General features: G+C 33.3%; 2 protein-coding genes across 2 annotated transcripts; one reads left to right on the plus strand and one right to left on the minus strand.

Moving 5' to 3' along the window:
• The first annotated feature begins 216 nt into the window (after positions 1-216).
• Positions 217-8,133, plus strand: LOC130623705 (uncharacterized). Its single transcript, XM_057439217.1, has 8 exons — positions 217-533; positions 2,214-2,557; positions 3,895-3,989; positions 4,304-4,463; positions 6,268-6,334; positions 6,516-6,569; positions 6,843-7,051; positions 7,903-8,133. Exons 1-8 carry the CDS (start codon positions 284-286, stop codon positions 8,131-8,133), a joined length of 1,410 nt encoding a protein of 469 aa, XP_057295200.1. The 5' UTR covers positions 217-283.
• On the minus strand, positions 7,621-23,685 carry LOC130623700 (acetoacetyl-CoA synthetase-like). Its single transcript, XM_057439212.1, has 17 exons — positions 23,390-23,685; positions 22,302-22,405; positions 18,692-18,809; positions 18,440-18,550; positions 17,162-17,259; positions 16,786-16,900; positions 16,228-16,309; positions 15,837-15,978; positions 15,236-15,316; positions 14,708-14,832; positions 14,506-14,570; positions 13,456-13,578; positions 12,770-12,883; positions 11,781-11,906; positions 11,414-11,483; positions 10,323-10,487; positions 7,621-9,459 (listed from the first exon to the last, which is right to left on the minus strand). Exons 1-17 carry the CDS (start codon positions 23,490-23,492, stop codon positions 9,222-9,224), a joined length of 1,980 nt encoding a protein of 659 aa, XP_057295195.1. The 5' UTR covers positions 23,493-23,685; the 3' UTR covers positions 7,621-9,221.

A 23,685-nucleotide genomic window follows, 5' to 3' on the forward strand; every position in this document is an offset into this window, starting at 1 on the left:
TTACGCACAAGAATCTTTTTAAATCACAGGTTCTACAGAAAAAATTATTTTCATAGGAAAATATAAATTTTTTACAGCTGATGAATAGAATAATACGTTTTATCTTATTATCACCACACGAAGTATTATTCCGTTCAATGTTAACCTTGGTAGGCCCAACAAAGAACTACAGAAAGCGAAATGAATTATTCATTTTTACATTTTTTATTTTTAAACCATCGTATCTAATCTCACGTTAAAATTTCATAGGGATAGGCGGTATGTAAACTGTCTACGACCCGCCATGTTCGCGTTACTTAGTTTCGTGGGACTCTTTTTAAATTTCTACTGCCGTTGCGACTCATTCACTATGTTGATTTCAAACAACTCGTGCTCTGTGCGGTATTCGTACTTGGATCAGATTGCGCGAAATGTTAATTGTACGGCTGTGAAGGAAGCTAATAGTCTATGTGGTAGAGAAATACGCGTATTGTATTCAAATTTACGTCCGTACATATATCTTGAAGATGGAAATGTTACAGGAATTTTGCCAGGTAGGTTGTTCATTTTTTTTATTAAGTCACGTAGACATTTTCCATTTGGAAGAAATTTTCCAATATAAAATATATTTTTTTAATTATATTAAAAATTTTCCAACAATGCATTCTTTTTTAGAATTTATGTACTTTATGTTTTAGTTCCCTTCCTGGAAACATTTAATAAAACATAAAATAAAATGTTGAAAACCATATTATTCTTCCCCAGATATTATTTTTCTATTTTAAAACAACCTCTTTGCTGAGAACACAGCATGTGACCAGTGTTCTTTTGGCTGGTAAAATTACCTTAATCGGACAAATTTTCGCGCGGAGAAATTTTCGCGGTTTTCGCGAATTTTGCCCAAATTCGCGAAATTAAATCCTCGCGAAATATTTGCAAACAGTCAAATCGCGAAATTAAATCCGTGCGAAATTTTTAGAAAGCCTGAATTCGCGAAATTAAATCCTCGCGAATTTTTTTTTAATCGACCCAATCGACATCGACCCAATGTTAGACGAAGAACCTAATGTTCAAGCTGTCAATTCTTCTGGTTTGTCCACAGCTTCAAAATACGTCAGTGATTACGGGATCGAAGACGAAAGCGACGAAGAAGAATGGGTCGAAGAAAATGAAGAGGATGAAGATAGGAATTTTTTTGATGTTTTTGATGACGAAGATGATTTGTAAATAGATTTTGACATGTAACTCGGAAGAAAAAGCATGATTCTTGATACTGATGACAATAAATCATTTTCTTTCCTTTACAATTTTTGCGATATTTAAATGTTTCGTGAAAATTTGTTTTAAGTTAAGACAGAATTCGCGAAATTAAATCCTCGCGAAATTTTTGAAAAGACTAAATTCGCGAAATTAAATCCTCGCGAAATACGATTTATTTGACCTCGCGAAATTAAATCCGCGCGAAAATTTGTCCGATTAAGGTACATCACGCAATAGAAAAAACAACAAAGAAAATGGATGAAAAAACAGAAGAAAACAAAGCATAAAATCTATGTTTTTTTATCTGTCACAATTTATTTAAAATGCTCTTTCGTTCTTTCATCGCAATTTCTGCCTCATATTACTTTAGTTCTAATTTATTCCCTTTGGTTACGTCCATTGTAAAAGCACCGCCCTACTTTAACTACTACGCCCTGAAATGCTTACAAAAACGTGGTCCTTGCTCAAAACAATAAAGGTACGCAGCTACTGGTGAAATAGTATTTTTTGGACATCATTTTTGACAGAAAAATAGTTTTAAGGTACGGTCTGAATGACTTTTTAGGTTTGAAACTTATAACACTTTTGTCACACCTCAAAATGCGGGGTATAAGAGTCTTGAGAGAAAACGATGTGATGTCTAACCGAGGAGCTATTACGGTTGTCTCTACCGGAATATGCTGTTTGGATCGTTTAAAAACGATGTAAAATGTGTATTATGAAACTTAGCTTGTGGCAAGTAAAGAAATTTATCACTTTTTTATGAAATTGTTCTAAAGAGCAAGGGATAGGCGGATATATTGGGGCAATTTTAATCTTTTGCCTCCAGGATGTTACTGAAATAAAAGTGCTTTTTCGTTTATTATATTTTCTTTTTCAATTTCTGATGTTTTTATATTTTTAAAAAAAGCGCATGAAATGAAGTGTACAATCCAAGGCTTACCATGTCACGTCTCATAATTTCACCTTCATAGAAATTCTGAAGCAAATTCTCGTAAAATCCTGCTGCTTTGGTTGCAACACAATAATAACATACACCAAAACAGACAACATCGTTTCCAGAATTATTTCCCATGAGAAGATCAGTAAATTTGATGTACTTATTCCAGTAGAAAATTGCTTAGGATGTTCCAGCTTCCTTGGCCATGAGTACACCGACTTAATGCCACTTGAAGAAGTCTTGTTTGTCGGCAAAACTAAAGCCCCGACAACCGAGTATTTAACGACAGTTCTAATTGAGAGTACCGCTAACACCTGGCCTTTGTTTGTGGTTGCATTAGCGTTGGCTGTGTGCGCTGGTACAATTATTTGGATCATGGTGAGTGTGTCCATGTATTTATTCACAAAACCGCTGCTTTTCGACTTCTTTCAAAATGGTAGCCAAAGTATAAACATTGTACAGTAGTGCATGAAATTTATTTTACTGTGAGATAATAACAAAAAGCCAGTGTCATTCATCGCTCTATGTTTAAGCGCGAATATCATCTACTTACTTGCGAATTGAGCTTTAGATTTTACTTTCATTCTTTTATATGTTATAGTGAATTTATATGTGAAAAAAATATGTATACATATATAAAACAAATATATATAAACTAGTTGTTAGCCCGTGGAAAAATCCACGGGTTTCCCCTTCCTTTTTTTACCGCATTGCGTGCGTCTCGCTACCCGCGCAGGAAAGCTACCATTTTGCGTGACATACAGACAGACGGACAGAAGTATACAAGTATTATAATATAGATATATATAAAAAACATTGAGTCCTTCAGGGCTTTCAGTTTCCACTTTAGATTCATATTTTTTAGTTCTAATATTAGTCGTAAAAACATAAAGGTACAAGCCACGTCTCTTACAAATAGATTATCTCATTGCGTTCGACTTATTTTTTTCCTGAGCTCTTTGAATCCTAACTTAAAGAGCTCTGGAAACGAGAGTTCGTTCAATTTACCATCTAAAAAACTGCGTAATAACATAAAAGTATGCCTGTGGGGAAATTAAATGGATTATTTTTTGTATTAATGTGATTTAGTTTTACATAAATTTAAAAAAATATGACCTTGAAAACACTTGTTTTGAAAAACATATTAAAAGAAAATTCCATGGTGATAACAAGCTGGGTGTTTTCTTTTGTTAAAAATAAAAAAGAAATTATCATTTTGATTAAAAAAGTAGATAACATTGTTTTTGAAGAATTTTAGTATCATATAAACAACAACCTTAGGTTTGTTATTTTGGTGTTCCGCCAACTTTTGACAATTCGTATTTTCTTTTTACTTCTTTATTGACCAATCACTTGTAGCCCGCCCTGTTGATTCTTATAGACCGTTAGACAGGCATGTTTTTTTGTTGGCTTATCCTTCACAAGACTCGCACTTGGCGAAGAAGAATATCCATTCCAAATATGATTTTCATTAATTAAAATTTTGCTGACATCAACAATTTTCTGTGAATTATTTTGCCTGGAGACTGAATTCTTATCAGAAATGTAATCTTTTGCCGACTGCTATGAAAACATTTTCGTAAGCACTACAGCCTTAAGTAATCACAGACTTCTAGGCTTGCTCCAAACCTTTTTTCGGTACTACTCTACCTCAAGTAAATGAAATCGGTGCCGTGTTTTTGGCTCTTTATCAGTTCTTTTATTTCGAATTTTAGGATACATGGTTTAACAAGAAAGAATTCCCAAGACAATTTCCAAAAGGACCATTTGAAGGCTTTTGGTGGGCTTATGTTTCCATGACGACAGTTGGGCAAGTTTTAATACTATTTTTTTATTATTTCGGAAAATGATTTTTTTTATCATTAATTACATGTTTTTTATAAGCAGGTGAAAATTCGAAATCAGGCTGGGATATACTTATATGAGAGAAAAAGAATCAGGCTTAGAGTATGCTTAGAACTTAAACTTTGGTTTATGGGATAACTTTTTTATGATGTGATGTCTTTAACTTAGCTCTTTTAAACTTTTGCCAAACTTTCTGATTTTTATAAAAATATATATATATATATATATATATACATCCTAGGCCATGTGCACATATGACATCGTTTTGTTTTGTTTTAGTTATGGAGACCGCACACCACATTCGGTCCCAGCCCGTCTATTTGCAGTAGTCTGGATATTAATTGGCATGATCATCTTTAATATGTACACTGCGTGCATTACATCATTGCTAACCAGTAAGATTTCAGAAGAAGGACAGAATTCTATATACATGAGAAAAGTATGACAGCTTCAATTCTTTTGATAACTAATTTGTTCATAGGCGTTTACGCCATGCCATACCTACCTTAAAACTTAACAAATTTTTAAGTTTCAAATGCGACAATTATATCGCTTGACAGATTTAGTAGTATTTTATGGGTTTATTGTCCAAAACTTTCGCAAATTCGTGCTTAATGGAGGACGGCAATACTTAGTGGATGACGATGTTAATTAAGAGCAGCGTTTGTTGGAGGGCGGTGTTTATTGGAAGACGGTGTTAGTTGAAGGAAGGTATTTGTTGGGGGGGGGCGATGTTTTTTAGAGGGCGGTGTTTATTGGATGGCGATGTGTGTTGAAGGGACGTGTTTGTTTGAGGACAGTGTTTATTGGATGGCGATGTGTGTTGGAGGGCGGTGTTTATTGGAAGGCTGTATGTGTTGGAGGGCGATGTTTGTTAAACTGCGGTGTTTGTTTGAGTGTTTATAAAAGAGGTTACAGAAAGTTTTTTTAATTACAACCATAATTTTACTTCGTCTCCAGGGCTATTTTTTCTTGCCGAATAAGATTGCCAGGATAATAAAGACGTAGTTAAAGATAACTTACGTGTATTAATTTTTAAGTAAATGAAATATCGCGATTTCGCGATTTTTGAACTTTTTGTAACAATTTATTTACGCAAAATTTTTCGAATCTGGTCATTCGCGAACCTTTATAAAAAAGTAATCGGGATGCATAGGATATTTAAGTAAAGGGTTAGGAGTTTAGAAAAAATAAAATAAAAAGGTTGAAAGTCCGGTAAACACGTATTTCTCAAGAAAAAATCTTCTTTACAATTAGTTAATTTGAATTACTTGTGCTACAGACGCGAAATTCAATGTTTCTTTCCTTTGTGTAAAAGAATTATGTTCTTGGATTTCACTTTCTTGATCTATTTCAAGACTTGAGCATGGGACATCTTCTGATATAAAATTTGGGTCTTTTTTTTCAGGTTGTTGAAAAAGAGTGTCAACGTTATAATAAACGAATGACTTACAGTATAATTTTATCTTGTTGTTTCTTCGCAAAAATTTATCCACTCAAATTTTTTCAAGGTCGGTATTCGCAAAAAGTAGTCTACGCGAAAATTAATCCACACGAAATTTTTCAAAGTCGGCATTTGCGAAAATAAATCCACGCGAAAATTAATCAACGCGAAATTTTTCAAGGTCAGCATTCGCGAAAATAAGTTAACACGAAATTTTAACCCCTTTGCTTCTAAAAGTTAGATTTTTGGTCCTGCGGCAACCATGGATCTTGAAAATTATTCAACACTATTTTCCCTCCCTCCCTCACTCTCTAATTTGTATAAAAAATGTTTGAACCAAAAAATGTTGATACTTTGTGAGTTTTAGAATATGTCTGTTAGAAATATTCGCCGTTGACGTCATGTATTTTTTTGATTATTTTGTCAAAAAAATTCATGACAAAATAAAGTCAGTGGCTTGTAGATTGTACATAAGCTATGTAAGTCACAGCTCTTCCAGTTTAAAAGATAAATAGGGTTACCTAACCAGCCCCGAAAAGGTCCAGCCCTAATAGGGTTAACCTTAATTTTGACCTGTTTCTGATCGTTTAGGTTCGAGATCAAAAAACAAAATACGTCGTTCGGAAGAAGTTGTATACAAAATAACGCCCTTTTCAAAAACTCCGAACTTTAAGATGCATGTTCATTGTTATATTCATATGTAAAACTCCCTTTTCTCTAAACAATGCGGAGTTACATGTAACTCGTTTTCGAACTGATTATTGACTGATAATTTCTGATGAAACCTTTATCTACCTAGATCGGAGTTTTAGAAGACTTGAAAGCCATTTATTCGGGTATAGCTATAGGAATGGCAGATCATTCAGGTAACATCCAGATTTTGTATGAAACCAATTTGACGAAAAACTTTACGGTTTGTAGAGACTGTAGACTTAAAATAAAACATATTATTTAAGTGACGTAAATTTCAATGTTTCAATAAATTTTAAAAAAGGGAAAGGAATAGAATCTGTAGGAATAATAACTTTCTAACTTCTCTTTTTCTAGAGTACAGCAACATGGAGGATTTGCAGAAAGATTTGCAACAAGACAAAATACCTGGTAGAATTTTCTACACTTTCGAATTTATTCACATAATTTGTTTCTTCATGGAGGTTACTTTTGTTGTTTTAACAGTGTAGTTTCACAGGGAAAGAAAAACGAACAGACACGAAGAAAAAATTTTAGATTCAAAACGTTCAGCTCGCTTGGCAGGTTTACATAGGAAATTTTGGCTATGTTTGTCTCGTTATCAAATATCAGAACAGACGAGAGGCCCTCAACAAGGTTGAAATAAAACAATTCTGCATATTACAAAGTTGACTTTTTTTTCAGCTATCGCCATGGAAAGCCACATGCTAGCTTACTACTTGTCCGAAGAGATTGGAGATAAATACACGATTTATAAACAAGTTCAACTAAAAGATAACGCCATTGGTTTAGTGTCTTATCATCCACAAATTATCCAATTGATCAAATCTTTCAAAATGCATAACCGTGATGCCATGAATATCATTGTTTCCAACGCTTCCAAAATTGCAAAGGTAAGTCGCTATGATGGTTGGTGTAGCCCGGGTTCCTGACGCTCTTGGCATTACGGGGACTACACGGTACAGGGCCGCGAAAAGTTGAAAAAACCAACTGCAGAAGAAGAATTAGAAGAAAAAAAAGTCAGGCAGGCCGGGCTAGTAGGCCGAGCTATGGTTGGTGATATTATCAATAAAATATGATCAAGTTCTTAACAAATCTTAGCGCAGCATTGTCTTTGGAAAAAGTCAAGTCTAATAGATGCCGATTTTTAATCAATGTATATATAGCATATTTCGCCACCCTAAATAGTAAAAAATTCTGGTATGGTTTTTTGACCAACTATATAACTTGGATCGAGATGGTTCTGGGGCTAACTGGTATTTTGCAGACTAGATTATATAAAAATCAACTCAGAAAAATCAGTCCTCTTTCAAAAGACTACTTAAACCTGGAAAGAGCTTGAAGAGAGGTTGAAAAAATCATATTAGATATAGTGTTTACTTCTGCGGTAAATAGGCGTTTAAACGTTAAAAAAACCGGTCTAATATTGACATGCAAAATACAACAACACAATAACAAAAAATTCTAAATGCTGCAGCAGTAATTTTAAACCTTCACATACACGGTTTTAAGAAAAGGAAAACATGAAAAGTCCAAACTTTTGAATATAAATGACATAATATTTGAAAAACATATTTCTGCTATTTTTTAACATACCAAAGTATGACTGGCATAAAAACATCAAACAAAACGTGACGAAATTATGAACCGATACGGTATATGCTTATATTTTGATTGGTTCTCATGAGACGGAATACGAACAATCATTAGGATGTGTGGTATTACTCATCTTTTTAAATTGTAGATTTTAAGAAGACCAATAAACGAGCTGAACCGAGAATCCACGTTCACACTGTTCTCAAGTAAAAGCGACGCATTTTACATTACCATGGCAGTGACGGCGGCACTGTCGGTATTATGCATTATTCTTGGTACGTTCTTGGCTCAAACAAAGAAGGAAATAAAGAAACGGAAATCATTACGAGATAGCCGCAGCATGACATCGAGTATGATTGATCGTGCTGTTGATATATAAATTATTTTATTCCTCCATTGACGCATTCCACCTGCCCCTCTTCTTCACTTAACAGCAGAAAATCAACAATCATGAAGGTACCCGTCGCACAAAACGCGTCTTCAATATCCACTTCTTGTTGATTCGCATAAGTGAGTTCTTCTGCCATGTACAGGGAAATGTGATGGTATGAACAATAAACGGATTGATCTTAAAGACTTTCGAATCGACAACTGATTATATAGTTGTTAAATGAGACAACTTTATGCTTGCTCGCTTCATGAAGTACTTAATGATAACAGGACTCAGTGTTTGAAAATCATGCTTTCCAACCAAAACCTTTCGAGATTATAACCCTTGACATAACGTTACAAAAATATTAGAACACCACACAAGATTATACATTCGTCCATTTATGCCCGCGTTTTCAATCACTTATTTATTGAAAATGGTAGCACGAAAGGGTCCTAAACAAATTAAACAAAAACGGGGTTGCAAACTATGTTTTTTCTATACTCCACGTGTTCATAAATTCAGCATGAAAAAAATTTGATTTTTTGTTTTAAAATGTTGAAAGTATTTATGTATTTATTAATCGTTGAAGAAGTAAAAAAAGGGGCGAATTATGCTCTATAATTTTTGATTTTACGCAAAATATATTCCCCAAATAAAAATAATATAATAAATACTTAGTATCACATTCAAAAAACGCCTACAAGATATAAAAAAAAATCAGCCTAACGGCTTCTTCTTACGAATAAATAATAATAATAATAATATGCAAGGTTTGTAGGGTAATTTTTAAGCACCCTTTTTGCGATTAATTTTGTTTGTCCCACTTTTTCCAGGTTGCAGGTTGGTATATTATTATTGTTTATTGTATATGAATAAATACTGACTGTAAAAATTAAATTTAAAAAAAAATTATCTTCGTTGATAAGAAGAGTTCAACTCTTACCATTGTGGCATAAATTTGATATGAAACTGACTGAAGGAACAATTATTGACATTATATTTCGAACGAAAAAAATTATTTTGCAGATGTTGCCGTTGAAAGCACAGCACCTTATTCACGTTACGCCAACAATTAAAAGGATTTTTAACAAAATTTAAGTTTGTTTAAGTTCGGGAATATTATAATATAAATCCAAGGATTCAGGATTAATAAACGCTCCCCTCTGCTGAATATCTTCACCATTTAAAATTCGTTTTACGGCTACTTCAACCTTTTTACCGCTGGCCGTATAAGGAATATCATTGATTTTTAAAATCACTCCGGGAACATGGCGAGCTGATAGCTGTTGGCGAATCGAACTACGAATACGTTTTACCAAGTCATCATTCAAACTAAAAAAATAAAAGTGTACTCCCTTGTCAAAATTTTAACGCCGCCATAATTTTGTCATGTTTTTTTATGTTCACTGTGCAATTAGCATAATTCAACATATAGTGGATTTTGACCATAAAAACGTTCGGCAGATTTCGACGTGATCTGCACAACGACACGTCGGGATACTGTGCTGCTATGATAAACAACACTTTAGTTTAACGCATCAAGATGTCGTGTTATGAATGTTGAACAACAATTTGGAAAACAAAAAATAAAAAAACATCGACTAAAATTTGATATGAAACAACAATACAGTTTGCAGCTCTCTAAAGGGACTTGTTTTGAAAAATGGTAGAAATAACACAGAAACCCGCATGAATTTTTAGAAACTATTTCAAAAGCTAGCTCATTTAATTCCTGATATTTTTTTTCCTAAAAATCCTAACATTTCATCCCTGTTTCCGGCAAATATGCTTACTGTGCTTCGATTGATATATACATGTTGATAGAATAAATCTGAAATTGAATCGTCGCCAATATTTTGAAAAAAAATATAGTTCTGAGCGATCATTTCAACTTAAAGGTCCTGATAAAGAAATTGCTCACATTCTTGATAATTTTCTAACATTTTACATTTTTGACAGAGTGAAAAAACCCGTATGTTTAGGGAATTTCTGTTTTCTTTGGATTTTTTTTTAATTTTGAGACAAAAAAAGTGCAAAGAAAATAATTTTGGTAACTAGAATTGCCTTGTTTAATGTTTACAAAAAAGCATCCATTGACTTTCTAAGTCTTTCAACATTTCACGTTAAATACATTACGTACGTTAAATACATTAAATACGTTAAATACAAAAGTAAAACAAACTAAAAAGACATACTTGTAACCGTCCACCATCTTTAAAAACAGCACAACCCGCTCACCATGTTTAGTTTGCTGGCCAACACACAACGAATCAGATATTTCCGAAAAATTTGTTGCACTGACGATGTTGTAGATTTCCGCGCTACCAAATCTTACACCACTTGGATTTAAAGTACCATCGCTGTATGTTAGAAAAACAAATCAAAATGTTCAAGCAAGTGAAACAGACGTCCCCTCATTCATAAATAGAATACTGTCTCACGTTTCCCGCTCTTTTTTTTAAAAAAAATCTAGAGTCTAGGAGACTGGAGGAAATTTGAGCGTTTTTTTATTTTTTTTTTGCAGGAAATTGAAATGCTAACAAAGAGAAGAATAAGGATATTTTTAAATTTTTCTGTCATGATGAGAATTTTTATAAAAAGTAACTTTGTTATTATGTTATTAAGCGCAACGCATATGTTTTATAGTTTTGCGTAAAGATGCAAATAAAGCTGAAATGCTTTTTGTTTCATAAGAACAATTTCATAAGCTCACGAAGCTCAGTTTTTTAATGAACAAAACCCAAAAAAATATGAACCGGTTCAGGCTAAAACTAAGAACAACCTTAGTCATAAAATAAGAAGAATCCAGGATGTAAATTCTCTAGTAAATCTCTCTCAAGCTACCGTTGTTTTGTATGCAATCTCTGTTTTCTTACATACAACAACAAAAACAAAAAAACAGGGAATTTTAAAGAATTCCCAATGAATAGAACAATCTAAGGCTGCATTCTGAAAAGTGTTGTTACTGGTAAAAACAAAATAAGAACAGCCAGTCTTAGGGTTTCATTGGTTCATTTAAAAAAGTGTGTATTCTAAACCAATTAAAAAACATGATACAATTAGCAATTTCTAAAAATCACACTGTAGAAAATAACGGCGTTATAAAAATGTGTGAGGACAAAATGAGAAGAAATGTCAACTTTTTGTGTTCTTGGAGACGAATTTTTAATTTATAGCAGACTTAAAGGATTTGAATAAGCGTGGAAACCCCATTTTGAGGCGACGTAGACGTTCAATAAAATATATCAGCACTCGATTTTCGAAGACAGGAACAAAATAGACTAACCTTCTTCCCAACATAAGAACGCCGCCTGTCTTTGAAGAGATCTCGCAATAATCACCATGACTCCAAACACCTAATATAAAAAACAAGTCAAAATTTTGACCGTATTTTGTCTGTGTGTTCAAGACGGTTGCTTCACGGCAATTCTGTCTGAGTAATTTCATTATTTTATACCAACAGGCGGACAAAAACGTGCGAAATATTGATGCCGGGCGGAAATGTTAAAAACGGCATACATCGGATAGATCTTTTTCTGATTACAAGATTATAACAAGGCGTCTTAATTCATTTCCATCATTGAGATGTTCTAAATTTTGAAATGATTGTAAGCCTAAAAGTCCTCATAACTGGCTCCTAATAAACAAATTACCGGGAAATTTTTGGAAAAACGATTTTTGATACTTGGAACTATCTTTATCGTTCCAAAACGATGTTGGCATTGAAGGGAACGGTTTCGTGCATACCAATTCACCAGCTGTGTCAAATACTGCAACACCTAAATAATAGCGACACCAACATGATTTTGTTTATCCTTCAAAAACAGACTACCCCAGTTAAAATAAACAATAAAAAATAATAATACAAAGCGGAGTTGGTGTAGTGCATAGCGCATTTCACGTATGTAAGATTTTTAGGTTCAAGTCCCCACTCAGATGCACTTTAAATGTAGTTTTTTCAGCTCATTGGGTGCCATCTACTGACCGTAAACCAGGCGTGTGAAGCAGGAAGCAAGTTAGAGCAATGCAATACGTATCTCTGAAGGTAATGAACATAGTTATAGGCGGATAAGAAAAAGAGCCATCCTTTGGATGAAATCCCCGAGGACGTTAGAACATACACAGATTAGAATATCACGCCTTTGATCACGACTTTCACAAAAACGAAATTCTCGGAGAACTGCTGTAGCTTCAAGAAAAACCACCGAAATTCGAATATTAGGTTGGGTTTAATTTTTAGTGTAAAATGGTATTTTCACGTGACACAAAATGAACAATTTAATTATCGTTATCAGTATACTTTTTGTTTTTTCGATGCTAATTTTTTATCATAAACGAAGCCTTTTTAATTTATAGACTAAGTTTGGCCTAAAATAGTATCAAGATGACAAAAAATCAAGCTTTTGAAGTCAGCATCATTTTCAGCATGCTTATTTTGTTTACCATGCCAAATTGGGTGGAAAACGAAAACGAACCCCAGTCAGTAAGTTACAAACAAACAGCGCTTAGCATAACGGAAGCATATTAAAAAATGAGGCCGAAAAAATAACCGCAAGAGGCTGTTAATCACATCTTTGGGGTATAATTTAATAATTAACTGATTACATTAAGTTTTCAAAAAAGAAGAAATACCAATTTCTACCTTCATCGTTAAAACTCTGAACGGCCATTCCAAGATTTCGTGATTGGATCTCTCCTCTATATACAGGCAAAGTTGTATTTTGTCCAGCGAAGCATGATATGATGTCAGTACCACCTAAAATATATTTCAGACACAGTCTTTAGAAATATCCCCTATTGAACGCAAACCCTTTCTTAAATGGATGAATTCAATATCAGTTTCATTACTTCCAAAAAAAGATTTTCCAGATGCTGTATAATTTCTTTGTCGATCGAACAAAAAAAAGAAAAAAAGGTTTAATAAAATTACGATTAAGATGAAAACAATTTTATTGCCACCTGTGATGCTAAAAAATGTCCCAAAATTATGTTTTAAAGATTATCTGCTCAAATATTACCTGTATTTACAAAATGTTTACCTCGAGGTCAAAGTCTTACTTAATATTCAGAGTAAAGTTTCAGTTGAACAGCAGAAGAGAAAAGCTGTCCCATAAATAAAAAAATAAAAAAATACAAGAAAAGACATCCTATCAAAATCAATATCTGTCATCTCAAGAAAAAATTTAATGCTTTATCAGCTGTTGCTTAAAAATTATTGTACATTTTTGTATAATCGCAAGAAAATGTGTACCTCCGAACTTGTTACATCTTACAAACATGCAGAAAGTGCGCATACTAAAGTAATACAGATAAATTTCAAATAAACACCTGTAATGGAGCCAAGCAAAACATCTGACTTGATTGATTTGTATACGTAATCAAAACTGGTTGGTTTTAAAGGCGATCCAGTGGATAAGATTGTATGTAGAGACGTCAGTTGGTGTGTTTGAACTGGAAAAGAAATGCATGTTGACATAGTGCTTACACACACACAAACACCACTAAACATGTCAAGTGCAGTCAAAGTAGATATTCTGTATAACAATAACGAAACTCATGTCCAGGGTAAACTAAACTATTTGGTCCGTATGTGTCATCCTAACCAGTAAACTATTGTGGTGAAATGTTTGTCTGACACAATAAATTGTCCAGGCCTTCATGAATTGAGTGCACAGTAAATTGAGTGCACAGTGAATTAGGAATACAGTGAATTAAGTGCACGGTGACAAACGTGTACGCAAAGTACATGTGGCAATATTATGGCGCACACGAAATAACGAGACGTCCTCCAATATTGAATTTCAAACAAGAAAAGCAATTTTTAATTTGGAGTTCACTCATCCATGCCACCGATGGTAAAACTATTTAACCACAACAATTTAGACATACCATTATTATATGCCAAATACACAGTGCCGAAATTGAGCTCGCGCCCAAGGAACATTTCTTCCCTTGTGTTTAATTTTCTTATAAGTTGTGTAAGAATGTTAAGAAAATAAAAAAAAGGTTAAAGTAGTAAGTGCGAGAGTTATGTGCATTAATTTCAAATATAAATTTTCGAAATACAGCAAGACCCCTGCTTTCTATTAAGAAAAATAGCTATCCAGAGTATGGGTGCAAAGCATAATTATAGTGCTTAAAAGTAATTTTTCACCAACCGTCATATACCAATATTATATATTGCCCATCCCCAACATTAGTGATACTATTAACATCACAGTCACCATTGTCTTTAAACATTTGGGTTAAATTTGAAAACGCACAAAATTTCTTTTCAGACAAAAGCGTTGATGGAAAGTGTAAAGACTAATGAATTTATCCAATTTCAAGGTTATTTCTAATCAGGTAACCAGGTATTCAATCACTCGTATTTATTACCTGGATAAACTGATTTTTCTTCTAAAGCTTCTATCCACCGTGCGCCAGTACCAAGAATAGTAACACTACAATGCAGAATTGAAATAATTACTTTATCATGTGAAATCTTTTGATTTTTTAAATGAGAACGACAATTCCCAAAACACAATGCAATGACAGAGCTACAACAACAACAACTACAACAACAACCAAAAATACCTACCCAATCTGGTCAATTAAATCCCAAAGCACAGACGTTGAAGGAACAAAAGGTGAACCGTCATACAAAACAATCGAACCACCGACCGCCAGTACAGATATTAGCCAGTTAAACATCATCCAACCAGTCTGGAAGATAATATAAGAAACTAAAAATTACGATTCGGGTTGTCATACAATGTTTTGTGTGGTAGCTGTAACTAACTAGCTCTCAAACATGTAACTAGTGTTATCAATTATAATTATATCAACTAAATTCATTTAGGGATAATTAATGTCATACATGATTAGTGGAAGTTCTAATCGTAAATCGAAAGAATAAGTCAAGATTTTTAGATAAAAATCTACGAATTTTTAGACCAATTTCCGTCTCTTTCGTTTGTAGAATTAACTAGAGGCAAGCTTTAAGCAACACACAAATAGAAGTCACAGTTTTTGTGACTTCGAAATTTTGCGAAAGTCCGGAAAATATCTTTGTTGGGATTTTGAGTATACAATAAGAATAAAATCAAAAGTGAAAAAAAAAACGTACTGTTGTGTAATACAACATAATATCTTTACTGTTCATGTTACCATGCAAAATGTGTTCCTTCAAATGCTGGATCAGTGTACCCTAAAAGACACCAGGAAAAATGCATAGTTGGTAACAACTTTTTATTATTGCAAGCTAGGACTTTGTATTTCACAGCATAACAAGGACAGCACTGGTCTGTAACTATTTAAAAAACAAATACATCTTGGTTTTTAGACATAAGAATCAAAAGCATAATATAGGCTGAAATGCCGAGAGGCAGAGAGACAGAGAGACAGACAGACAGAGAGACAGACAGACAGACAGAGAGACAGACAGACAGAGAGACAGACAGACAGACAGACAGACAGACAGACACAGACAGACAGACAGACAGACAGACAGACACAGACAGACAGACAGACAGACAGACAGACAGACAGACAGACAGACAGACAGACAGACAGACAGACAGACAGACAGACAGACAGACAGACAGACAGACAGACAGACAGACAGACAGACAGACAGACAGACAGCTATTATAATATAGCGACTTAAAATATGTTGTTTCAAATGTTTGTAAAAAGCCCACATTAAATCACACAATAACATGTCTTACACCAACAGAATGAACCATACATTTCGGAGGACCAGTTGTTCCAGATGAATACATGATATACAGCGGGTGATCAAATGATACCGGAGTGAATTCAAGTGAACAGTTACTTGTAGCTGATGATAAGAAGTCTTTAATAAAAACGCTAAAAAAATATTGCATAAAATAAAGACAATATTCACACTACATATGCCAAGTTTTATAATACATTTTTACAGGATAATTAACCACAGAAATTTATTTCTATTAATCTTCTTCAGGTTTATACGTGAATTCATGACACAAAAAATACGAAATGATTTTTATACTTAAATTTAAAAAAAAATTTAAAATTTAAAAACTCGACTTTGCAGTACAGGATAAAATTATTATAGAAGCTTTACACAGTTATTACCTATTAGGAATATGTGATATATCTATTTCTTTCTCTTCTTTTGTGTATGGAAGAATAATAACTTTCTCTAGCTCAGGTAGACCTATTGGAAAAGAAAACACAGAAATCAACGGTGTGAAAATTGTTCATGATTACATCAGCCCGACAGAAGCTTTCTTGCCCATGCTTGGATTTGACTTTAAACAAGTGTTTAAAGCATTTACAGCCTTTTTTACCGGTAAGGTTTTTTCGCAGAAAACTGACTTTGTCCCAGTTCTCGAATCTCGCTCACTGCCAGTCAGTAAGTTAGTGATTCGCAAAGTAGTTCTTCTTCACTATGATTTACACTGATTATATTCGCCTGTCATGATCGGAGATCCGAATTCACTGTTGAACGAATGGATGTACCGTGATAAAAAATCGCCTATATATACACACCATCCAAATAAATTATCTGCGTGCATCACTAACATATTGCCGCATTTAGTGTAGTGGGTTCGCCTGATCGAGTCCCGCTCACTACCAGGCAATATGTTAGTGATGTGCAAAGTAGTTTTACTTTAATATGAATTAACATACCATTTACAACATTTGTTAACTTTGCAATGTGATCATGTGTGCGACCATTATACACCACACTATCCACAGAAAAAATAACTTTTGGTTGGATTTGTTGAAATCTATCTAATACACCCTGCAATGTTAAATAATATGAAAATATTTTCTGATAGAGATTTAAATACAATACCATCATTAAAATGGTTTAGTGTTTACATGCAACTGTAACCACACAGAAAGAAAATTTCTTATGGGTTGAAATTATAACTGAAGTATAGAGCAAATAGAATAATAGAATGACATTTCACTTCAAACATATGGTTTAAGGTAGCTCATAATTGAGAAGACTTTGAGTAGACTTTTCTAAAAAGGAGAGTAATAAACAAATTCAACATACAGTTACACCAAATTCAGGAGATGTGGAGCTCCAGATAGCACCAATGCTTGCAGTTGCCAGTAACGCTTCGACAGCTAGTGCACAATTGGGTATGTAACCTAAAATAAATCAGATAAAGTCATTTTTAATAATAAATTCATTACTTGTGGACAACTATTGTTAGGTAAAAAGGGAACAGGTGGTGGTTTTCTATGCTGTGCATTGTTATGGTGGTGTGTGTGTCGACTTACAAGTCCATGGTTAGGAAAAATGAAGGATCTCCAGAAACGTCGCCTACTATCCGTGTGGTGGCATGGAACTATTAGTTTAGAAAAACAACAACATTGTTTTCTTTACTTGTGTATTTGCTCTGTTGAAACAACATTGAGCACTGACGAAAGAAGAATAACCTTCAATGCATAGTCTATTCACATAATAAAACCTGTGGTTCGGTTATTGTAAAAAGATATGAAGATAACTGAAGCCATTTTACTGCACTTTTAATTTTAAGGCTATATAACTTGGAAACAGGTGTAACCAGGAATTACCTTTCATCATAATCGGACCAATTTTTTAAAGCTGAGTTAACAGACAGTTTGATGGTATTATCATAAAACTTTGAAATCTTTAAACCTTAATATCTCTGTACCGTTTGTCAAAAGTACATGACTCTATACTTTTTCTTAAAAGAATAGAGGCACTTGGTATAAAAATCAATTTTACGTAAATAAATAGGCAACTGTTAACATCATCAAAATTTAAAAACAGATTTTTTTATTGCTCTTCTGCCTGAATGAATTTTTTCATGGGCTATTGACTAGTACAAATATTTGTTTAAAAAAACCTGAGCTCGTTTTTTTATATTTTTCGTTTGTTGTTTTGCCACAATTTTTTCCCAAAAATGCAAACTGATGCAGTCCTCCCTAAATACACAACGGGGCTTGCAGGCAGAATGACTGGCTTATAAAGTATGCAGTAAAGCACATTTTTAGGAAGAGATATTTTTATAATCAAGGATTGTAAGTACCTACTAATCACCCTGCATTTACATTTACAAGCAAAAATGTCAGGTACGCCATATGGAATTTTCAGTGAATAAATCCAATGTGGGGACAACCCACAACCTTAACTGGCACTAATTTTAGCTAATGTTGACATGGTCCATTTTCACATTTTTTTATGGGTTGCTCCATAATGTAAACATCGCATAAAAAATGTGTATTATGACAGTGTGAACCTGTGGATTGAGGGATGTCTTGTTAAACAAATAACCCAAGGTATATACATAGAGAGAATTACCTACAACTCGATCACCAGATGTCACACCACAAGCTTTTAAAGCTGATGCGATCTTTGCAACCTTTCTCTTGAGCTCTCCAAAAGTGATCTGCGAAATTTTTCTTTGTTCAGCTATGTTAATCATAACAAAATAATTTGACAAATAAAAATAATATATAATGGGTGAATGTAAAACCACATGTGACTAAATAATTATAGCTAGATTAAAATCAAGCTTTAACAGCATAAAAACACTTCATGATTGCAACTAACCTGCAATATATAAAGCTATGTCATCATCTTTGCCTTGCAACAGATTTTCTGCGTAATTCAACAGACTATTGCAAAACCATTGTGGTATTTCTGATATATTTTTGCTTTTATCGACTACCTGTAAAAAGTTTCAAAGACAGTATGGATATGCAGAAAGCAACTTCAGAAAAATAATTTTCTGGAAGCTACACAGAGTAAACATAATTTTTTTCAGCTAAAAAGTTTCTTTAAAAAACTGTCAGATATGCATACTCGTTTGTCACTCCCTATAATTCTAAACTTTGTATACAATTCCCTGAACATAACAGCAGCACTATTATCTGATATACTAATATTCTACTTCTGTCTTTCTGTTTGTAACAGGCAAAATGGATTATATTTTCTGAGATCTTCTATAACAGCACCTATAAAACATCCCCTAAAAACTATATATTTTGTATTTTACGAACATTTTGATAAAAAATGTTTTAGCCAGAGCAAACTATGTGATAAAAAATGCGACGTTCTTTAGAAAAATCAACCACTTTTTATTTTGAAAGTATTTGTAGTCTTCTTAATGTAATTATTACCAAAACTATTTTGTGATAAGAAGCAATATGAGTTTTAAAAAGTTTAAATGAAATTTCACATATTTGAACAACTAATGCTACTCTAATCTATTACTTTCGTCTGTCTGTGACATTCAAAGCAAATGAGTTGTGTTTTCTTTAGAACTCACCACTTTCAAAATGTCTTATTTGCTAAACTTTTATTCTGTCTTTATATAGTATGTCTTTGCGAATTTAATCATGCAAAAGTCATGGTTAATTAACTTTTATTGCTTTTTCAATGTATTTACTTTGTGATAAAAAAAATTCATGGGCAAAGTTACAGGCAATTGACATTGTTATTAAAATATTTATTTTAAAACCATTTTGTTTAAAAGGTTTTTATTATTCACACTTTTTAAAGAAGTTATACCAACTGAACTGAAGAGGCTTTCATGGGGAGAAAATTTAAATAATATATTAATAATAAAAAATTTAACATGGAGAAAAAGAACATACAGATTTATAATATCTGGTGTCTATAATGGATCCTTCCACAGGTTTAACAAGAATTTACTTAGTAAATGTTTTTACATTGAGACTAAATGAGGCTACTGAAATATTAAACAGCATACAGTCCCGATCGTGAGTAACTATACAAGAGTATACGAGTACGGGTACATTAAATGTCGAGTAAAGTGCAAGACGAGTACGAGTAATCGTTGAGTATACTACTCCATACCCTTGAGTATAGCCTCTTGCGCATGCGACTACAGTAAGTGAATGATTTGTGAGCATGTGTGCCAGTATAAGATAAAAAACGGGAATTCATCGTAGTGTAATTTTTATCGATAGCTCACATTTGTCTGCTACCTTACACATTGTGAAAACTTTTACTTCGTATTCGCGTCGTAAGAAATAACATTTTATTTTTACATAATTTTTTTTTTATGTTGCAACAAATTCTATTTAGTTTACATAAAAATGTACACGTTGCTGTAATGGCTCTTTCTATTTGAATTTATCTAGTTAATTTCTCTCCGACGAGGAAACCCTTTGCTATTTACATCTGTTATCTAAATGCTTTCTTCTCCTAGCTAAATGTTTTGTTGCTACATTCAAACATTATTCATTTTTCTTCGCAAGCATGAATTAAACAATGAACTCTGGAGACTAAATTAAGCCCATCGCATTTAATTTTATTGTTTTGCAAGTAACCAAAAGTAAAAACATGCCCATCAAGGAAATCTTGGATCCAGTGAGAATGATATGCACCCGAATTTTGAGTGAGTTCCCTAAATTATAAGTAGCTTTCAAGTCTATCGTGTAGCTATCAGCATTTCGCCATTTTAAAAGTTTAAAGGAGCATTTCAGCACTAAATTTTAGCACTAAATTTTGTTTCTATGAAGCTTTATGTTCTTTTATGAAAAATATTATATTAAAAAATAACGTGTATCAAGGATATGTGTCTTAGTTAAAATGCATAAAAATAAACAAAATAATGAATTATTACAGATCGTCTGTAACAACGATGTACAGAAGATTCTTTCTCATGTTTTTATAATTTTATTATCCATTCTCATCTTACCAATCATAGTGTGCGTAATAAAATAAGCGGCAGTAATGGGGAGGACAAAGTTTCACGTGTCTTATTAATTGTATTTTTAATTTTTTCACATATTTTGTGGGCACCTGTTGTTTGAAAGTAGTGAATATAAAAAAGAAAAGAAAGAATGAATATCATTCAAACTAAATTGCTACATTTTTTACTATTTTTTAACAGCATTTATCAATTTAGTCCTGGGCACTAGCTTGTGAAATACATGTCAATAACTCGTAAACATGAAACCTGCTATATTGTTCTATTACCAGAAGCAAATCATTTCAATATTCTCAATGTGATTACAAAGATATAAATAGATTAGAATAACATTCAACACAAAAGAAAAATTTGTCTCCAGAATCGTGTTTTAGAGAGAGTGAGGAGATCTTTATAACGCAGACAACTGAATTGCATTTGGTATTTTTAGACTTAAAAATCATTTTTTAGAAGTGACGTTGGTTTGTTTGTTTGTTCAGAAGTAAAAGAGTTCGCTTGAAAGTTACGACTCCGTCGTAAGGCAATTGAGGTTCCCCTTCGTTCTGGCTATCATATATAGCTTGCGTTAGTGCGCACTTTCCCGCACTTGAGTTAAATATAACGCGAATCAGTTTAGACTCGTCTGGCTCTTCGGAGTGTCAGGTCCCTGTGGCATGGTTCCCAATGGGACTGCTGATTCGATCGTAAATCAACAAAACGCCAGGGCTTAAAGTGTTAGCATGTAATCTCAATGCCAGATTCAACTCACTATTAAACAAACTAACGAACGAAGAAAATAACACTGTAAAAATAGTGTTTTTCAATAAATCCAACACCAACATAAAAGCATATTGGCCGGAAGTGCATTCTCAGCCAGTTTCTCAATTAATTATATTGTTTGCCTTTCGAGCACGCTAGCAAGTACTCTGTGAGTACAGTAGCAAAAATGTGCGAGTATTTTTGACGTACTCGTACGTGCATTATACTCGTTGCGTACTCGTGGAATACCCACAGAAGAAATTACTCGTACCTGTAGTTTATACTCGTGCATAGTTGATCGGGATTGGTACTGTATAATGATTATATTGTATACTCATGTCATTTCAGAAGATTTTAGCAATGAATCGCACCCCTTAATAATTCTATGCATGCGGTGCACGTACAATTTTTAAAAAAATATCATTTTTTTTTTAAAAAAAGTAAGAACCCACAGGGGCTACTGTTTTGGCACAGGGTCATTCGAAGAGCAAGTTTTATCAACGTTCACAGATAGAAACTTAAAACCATGTAGTAAAAATCATGAGTGAAGTCATTAATTAAATTTTGTAACTACTTGTGGAACAAACAATATTGAATGTATGTAAATTAAATTACGGAAAATTAAAGGGCGAATAATAACGATATGAGGACTAACCAGGGATGTCTTAATAAAGAAAAAAACATCAGCAGATTGCTGATTTTTCTTTAAAAGTGGCCACTGTTTAATAAAATATATATACACACCATGGAATATATCTTTGAGTATTTTAATTTTGAGAAGAACCAGAATTCTTCCCAAAATTTATCATATTCCTCCACAGACCATTTCCATAATTCATGATAATTCCCTAAAAAATTGACAAAACGATACATTAGCTATAGAAATTGAAGAACAGAGCAATTATACTCCAACTCAGAATCTGCATAAACTTAGTTTGACTAATATTTGTAATAATTTCGCAAAGATTTATATTTACAAATTGACTTTGGGTATCACAGACAGAGTGTCACAAATTGGATATATTGCTTGGACGTCAATATGATAGAACAGATTGACATAAATATTTTGAAATTGTTGGAAAAAAGAGGAAAAAACTGATACTTTCTTCTGCATTGGTAACTAAGGACCACCTGAGAGCAAAATTGCTCCCATTTCCTAAAGCAGTGGTAATCCTCCATTTTTTATCCTAACTGGCCTTACCAAGTTTTCATAATGTTGCACCTTCTTTTTAATCAGTAAAAAAAGATAGTTGACAATGTTTAGCTACTATGCTACATCTGGGACAAGTCCGCAAGTATTGCAACAATTTTAATCCTAAGATAGGCTTTATATAAATAATTCTAGTTGATCTCACATTAGAAAATACATCACAATTAAGACTTAAATCACACTCTGTGCAAATGCTGCCCTATTTGCTGGCATTTTTGTTTTAAGGAATGGCTTATAGTCAAAGCCATGTAGTTTTGTATAGACCTTTTTGAATGTTTACATTATCCGCTGTAAGCTCTTCTGGCTCCTAACAACTACATGGCAGGCAATAAGATGCAGAAGCTTATAAATATGAATATATGTCAATCAGAAATTGTCCATCTACACTCGATAATAGTTTAAAGCCTCAAAAATGTTTCCGTAAAAAGAAATGGGCTAAACAAGGCCTTTTTTCAGCAAGCTTCTGCATCTTTCTGCCTGCCACACGCAGTTTTTAGAGCCAAAAGGCTTACCGCGGAAAATGTAAACATTAGGTCTAAATGGACGGCACATATTTATATACATAGAAAAAGCCAAGTATATATAAATAGAGTTTAGAAACATATAAAATTTTATTACTTACCTAAAGATAACTTAAATTTTTTATTGACATGAAGCCGAAAATTATTCATATTATTGGGAGAATTTGTGGGAGGCTTCCACATCTCGTAGGCATCATGAGTCATCGTGCTGTTTGTTTTTCAACAACTTTGCGCTGTACGTATAATTTCTAAATAAGTAGGCTCAGAACACAGTTAGGAGTTATTACATACACGTTACGATATGTAAGAGGATTTTTCTGCAAACCATCAGCACTGTTTCATAAATATTCTTGCCCCCATGTTCCTGTTTACGGCAGGTCCGCAAACTTTTTTATTG

This window comes from Hydractinia symbiolongicarpus, chromosome 13 (genome assembly GCF_029227915.1).
Source record: "Hydractinia symbiolongicarpus strain clone_291-10 chromosome 13, HSymV2.1, whole genome shotgun sequence".
Taxonomy (NCBI): domain Eukaryota; kingdom Metazoa; phylum Cnidaria; class Hydrozoa; order Anthoathecata; family Hydractiniidae; genus Hydractinia; species Hydractinia symbiolongicarpus.